The 6113-nt window shown below is 44.4% G+C and overlaps 1 protein-coding gene across 1 annotated transcript; it reads left to right on the top strand.

Annotated features, from left to right (window-relative positions):
* The first annotated feature begins 392 nt into the window (after positions 1-392).
* LOC116374752 (uncharacterized) lies at positions 393-2317 on the top strand. Its single transcript, XM_031829453.1, has 2 exons — positions 393-424; positions 608-2317. The coding sequence occupies exons 1-2, from the start codon at positions 393-395 to the stop codon at positions 1890-1892; spliced, it is 1317 nt and encodes a 438-aa protein (XP_031685313.1). The 3' UTR covers positions 1893-2317.
* Positions 2318-6113: the final 3796 nt, after the last annotated feature.

Here is a 6113-nt window from a genome sequence, read left to right as displayed (position 1 = left end):
TGTCCCTACTGATTCATATCGACTGAAATCTAGTATTGGTGATTATGTTAAGAGATTGTGCAACATCTTGTTTACTGTAATAGAGTAGTACAATGTCATTCTGGGAAGTGTTTATTAGAATTACATACTTCAGAAACCAGTTGAACTGGAACTATTTGCAGAACATTAGACATCACAACCGGACAGGGTTTCCACTATCCTCCAGGATATAATTCCTCTGTTCATTTGAACTCAGTCACTACTATACAGTAGATGGGGAAATTATTTCTACAGTGATAAAATATGCAAGCGTGGTAACTTCTTTTTAACCATATCTTGTTTACAGTTCAGGTGCTGAGATACATCAGCTCTACAGACTCTATCTGGGTCGTTGAACATTATTGAGAACTGAAATGGAAACCGTCAACAACACAGAGTTCTTGGGGTAAGTGAAACTAATAGGTATTATCATTTACATATATAAAAATCTAATGAAAAATATTTTCATTTTATAACATCTATATTTAATAACAACACATATATACACTTGATTTTATAAAAAAAAATTTTTCCTAGAATAATCATAATTATATTCATAATAATCTAAAGGATTATGACTACCTTGCAGGGACTTCACACTGAACGGTGACCATCCTCCAAGATTGAAAGAGACGATCAGTAGAGACAGCATAGTGATCAACCCAGCACCACCTGCAAGGTACCTGCTGAAGACCAAGCGGAAGGACGTGGATGGGAGGGACGGAGTCCGGAGATGGACCATAGGAAACAACAACCCTTGCAAGAGGAACAAGACCCTGCTGATCCTAGGAGAGGTTGGGGCAGGGAAGACCACACTAGTCAACGCTATGGTCAACTTCGCCATTAGAGTTAAGTGGGAGGATAACGCCAGGTTCCAAATCACAGAGTGTTTCAAAGACAGAGAGACGTGCTGGGCTCACGATCCTAGAACCAATGCTGTGACAGCCTATGAGATCTTTGGCTGGGAGGACGCTGAGTTGCCTTTCTCTCTCACCATCATTGATACACCAGGGATAGAGGACAGAGATGGACTCAGACCTTTGATAGAGAAACTAAGAATGCTGCTGGAAGAGGAGAGAGTGGACCACATCGATGCAGTCTGCCACGTGGTGAAGGCAACGCAGAACCGTCTGACAGAACATCAGAGAAACATCTTTGACGCGTTCCTGTCCCTCTTGGGCAAGGACATGAAAGATAACATCATCACCCTCATCACTCACTCTGACGAGACCAGACCGGAGGTTCTCGACATCATCATGGAGTACAAACTCCTAGGCGACAAGGTTCCGGTTCACTTCACGTTCAACACTCACCTCTTTCAGACCAGAAACCCTTTCTATGACAAAATCTATGAGACAACATGGGAAAACAGCATGAAAAGCATGAGAGGATTCTTTGATAAGCTAAACGGAATGCAACATCAACGCACCAAGCAGACGATAGAGGTATTGGTGGAACGCTTGAAGCTTGAGGACTGTTTCAAACATGGAAGGATCCCTTCAGAGGTGGGAGCAATCTGCTGCACAGTGTGTGAGATGAACTGCCATACCGGGTGCGTAGCTTGTCACCCCTACTTCTGCCAAGTCATGTTACGAGGGAAATGCACCATGTGCCCACAGAGATGCAGTCACAAGAAACATGTCAGAGGACACCAGAGATATGCTGACGACCATAAAAATCTGAGAGCTCAACTCACAGAATGTTTCCAAAATATGAGGAAGAACGCCTTGATGCCTCACTTGGAGCCGAGTCTCAAGAACCAGATTCAGCGTGCCAACCAGGAGGGAGACAAGCAGAAGTTGAAGGAACTTGAGGAAAAGAAAGGGACAATTTCCGATTTAATCAAGAAGAATATGGAAATGGAACGAGAGTAGGGTGAGAATTTGCTGTGAGATCACATGCGCAGAATAAAACAGGTGTAGACCTTACCGTGAAATGCTTATTTTCAAGCCCTTAACAACAATGTAATTCAAGAAATGTAAGTTGACCTTTTCATCAGCTTAAAGAGGTCAGCAGTGTAGTATGAATGATTTGTTTGCCAGTAACCTTGACCATATGTTAATCAATCTTTAATCATTGTGTCATATTTTTCCAAGTCACATACTGCATGTCAGAAAACATGCATCACCTGAACCCACAACTAGAAATATGATGTACTTTCAAGGCCCAATGCAGCCGTTTTTAAATCAATATCAAATCATATCTGATCTGATCTAACAATTAATGACCTTTAAATCAAATCAAATCAAATTTATTTATATAGCCCTTCGTACATCAGCTGATATCTCAAAGTGCTGTACAGAAACCCAGCCTAAAACCCCAAACAGCAAGCAATACTGTAATAGATTTCCATAAAAATGAGCAAAACCTATTTTTTTGCTTGTACTGTCTGGAAGTTGTCTGAGTGGTCTGAGTGGGGAGGGGAACACTAAAAACATGATTGGCATAGAGGTATCTCTTTTCTTTTTTCTCTCTCTTTCTTATTGGTCTATTAACTCAATTACTGCAACAACAAAAAAGCTGAAACTTCCATCCATGCAAACCTGCTGATTACAAGGTCCTGTGTAGATTGTATGTTCAACCTCCAACTATCAGGAAAATAACACTGATCAAATGTTTTCACACTTTTACAGTGTTAGTTTCATCAGCTGCATATAACACAAGAAAAACTAAATGTTGGCTGCACTGGGCCATTAACGTTATCATTTACATAGGTTTGTAATGAAATGTTTAACATGTGATCAACATCTTTACCTGTGTGTGTTAACCCTTTAAAAACAATATAATTCAAATATGTGCCTAGTTCCAAAGCTATAGTAAGGTGCTTGATCTCAAACCTATGCCCCATCTAGAACTTGAACCCACAACTATACAAACAGTATAGACCCCAGGCCTCCTCTAGGGCGGTTAGAGCATTGGGCCAGTAAAAGAATTCCCAGAGCCGACAATGTGAAAAATCTGTCGATGTGCCCTTGAGCTAAGACCTAACCCTAATTTGCTCAAGGGCACAGTATTACTATGGCTGACCCTGTAAAACAGTGTTTTACTGCACTTATCTGGTGTATGTGAGAATATACATTGAACAGTTTTACTGAGTTACAATTCATATAAGGAAATCAGTCAATTACAATAAATTAATTAGGCCCTAATCTACAGATTTCACATGACTGGGAATACATGTTGGTCACAGATACCTTAAAAAAAGGTAGGGGCTTGGATCAGAAAACCAGTCAGTATCTGGTGTGACCACCATTTGCTTCATGCAGCGCGACATATCTCCTTAGCATAGAGTTGATCAGGTTGTGTATTTTGGCCTCTGGAATGTCGTCCCACTCCTCTTCAATGTGTGAAGTTGCTGGATATTGGTGGGAACTGGAACATGCCGTCGTACATGTCGATCCAGAGCATCCCAAACATGCTCAATGGGTGACATGTCTGGTGAGTATGCAGGCCATGGAAGAACTTGGTCATTTTCAGCTTCCAGGAATTGTGTACAGATCCTTGCAACATGGGGCTGTGCATTATCATGCTGAACCTTGAGGTGATGGCGGTAAATGAATGTTACGATAATGGGTCTCAGGATTTCGTCACTGTATCTCTGTGTATTCAAATTGCCATAGATAAAATGCAGTTGTGTTCATTGTTCGTAGATTAAGACTGCCCGTACCATAACCCCACCGATACCATGGGGTACTCTGTTCACAGTGTTGACATCAGGAAACCACTCGCCCACACACCACCATCTGCCCGGTACAGTTGAAACAAGGATTCATCCGTGAAGCGCTAACTCTCCAGCGTGCCAGTGGCCATCGAAGGGAAGCATTTGTCCACTGAAATTGGTTACGACGCCGAACTGCAGTCAGGTCAAGACCCTGGTGAGGATGACAAACACACAGATGAGCTTCCCTGTGACAGATACTGACTGTTAGTGCAGAAATGATTGGGTTGTGCAAACCCACAGTTTCATCAGCTCTCCAGGTGACTCCTCTCAGACCATCCCGCAGGTGAAGAAGCCGGATGTGGCTTGCAGGGCTTGCATGGTTACACGTGATCTGCGGTTGTGAGGCCGGTTGAACGTACTGCCAAATTCTCTAAAATGACGTTGGAGGCGGCTTTTTATAGCAAAACAAACATTTAATTAACTGGCAACAGCTTTGGTGGACATTCCTGCAGTCAGCATGCCAATTGTACACTCCCTCAAAACCTGAGACATCTGTGTCATTGTGTTGTGTAACAGAACTGCACATTTTAGAGTGGACTTTTATTCTCCCCATGCACCTGTGTAATGATCATGCTGATAAGCAGATTCTTGATATGCCACACCTGTCAGGTGGATGGATTATCTTGGCAAAGGAGAAATGCTTACTAACAGGGATGCAAACAAATAACATTTGAGAGAAAGAAGCTTTTTATGTGTATGGAACATTTCTGGGAGTTTTTATTTCAGCTCATGAAACATGGGACAAACACTTTACATGTTGCATTTATATTTTTGTTCAGCATAAACTTTTTTTAATTTGTACATTTTATTATTATTACTTATTTAACCCTTTTTCTCCCCAATTGGTAGTTACAGTCTTGTCCCATCGCTGGAACTCCCGTATGGACTTGGGAGAGGCAAAGGTCGAGAGCCATGCGTCCTCCGAAACATGAACCTGCCAAGCCGCACTGCTTCTTGACACACTGCTCGCTTAACCCAGAAGCCAGACGCACCAATGTCCAACTGGCGACTGTGTAAGCCACAGGAGTCACTAGAGTGGGATGGGACAAGGACATCCCGGCCGGCCAAAACCGTGACGATTGGGCCAATTGTGCGCCGCCTCATGGGTCTCCCAGTCGCGGACGGTTGCAACACAGTCCGATCTTGAACCCGGATCTGTAGTGATGCCTCTAGCGCCTTAGACCGCTGTGCCACTCGGGAGGCCCTTATTTTTTAAAACTGTATAGACTCCAGCACTCCTCTTCAATCGTCCTTCCGTTCTCCTCTTCTCCATGCATCCTCCCCTTCATAACAGACGAGCTGTGAGGAAGACCCATTTCCTCCCTGCAGCTGCTAAAATATTAATCAAAACACAGAGGACCACGGGGCACAGAGCCACGGGCTCCCAAGATGCATGTCTTCTAATGGTAATACATGAGGAGGGTGGAGAGCAGCTTCTAATAGTCTGGGAGATGGGGAGGAGAGCAGCTTCTAATAGCCTGGGAGATGGGGAGGAGAGCAGCTTCTAATAGCCTGGGAGATGGGGAGAAGAGCAGCTTCTAATAGTCTGGGAGATGGGGAGGAGAGCAGCTTCTAATAGTCTGGGAGATGGGGAGAAGAGCAGCTTCTAATAGCCTTGGAGATGGGGAGGAGAGCAGCTTCTAATAACCTTGGAGATGGGGAGGAGAGCAGCTTCTAATGGTCTGGGAGATGGGGAGGAGAGCAGCTTCTAATAGTCTGGGAGATGGGGAGGAGAGCAGCTTCTAATAGTCTGGGAGATGGGGAGGAGAGCAGCTTCTAATAGTCTGGGAGATGGGGAGGAGAGCAGCTTCTAATAGTCTGGGAGATGGGGAGGAGAGCAGCTTCTAATAGTCTGGGTGATGGGGAGGAGAGCAGCTTCTAATGGCCTGGGAGATGGGGAGGAGAGCAGCTTCTAATAGTCTGGGAGATGGGGAGAAGAGCAGCTTCTAATAGTCTGGGAGATGGGGAGAAGAGCAGCTTCTAATAGCCTGGGAGATGGGGAGGAGAGCAGCTTCTAATAGCCTGGGAGATGGGGAGAAGAGCAGCTTCTAATAGCCTGGGAGATGGGGAGGAGAGCAGCTTCTAATAGCCTGGGAGATGGGGAGGAGAGCAGCTTCTAATAGCCTGGGAGATGGGGAGGAGAGCAGCTTCTAATAGTCTGGGAGATGGGGAGAAGAGCAGCTTCTAATAGCCTGGGAGATGGGGAGGAGAGCAGCTTCTAATAGCCTGGGAGATGGGGAGGAGAGCAGCTTCTAATAGCCTGGGAGATGGGGAGGAGAGCAGATTCTTAATAGCCTTGGAGATGGGGAGGAGAGCAGATTCTTAATAGCCTTTGAGATCAAATCAAATCAAATCAAATTTATTTATATAGCCC

This window comes from Oncorhynchus kisutch, linkage group LG8 (assembly GCF_002021735.2).
Source record: "Oncorhynchus kisutch isolate 150728-3 linkage group LG8, Okis_V2, whole genome shotgun sequence".
Lineage (NCBI taxonomy): Eukaryota > Metazoa > Chordata > Actinopteri > Salmoniformes > Salmonidae > Oncorhynchus > Oncorhynchus kisutch.
This window is presented reverse-complemented; position numbering and strand designations above follow the sequence as displayed.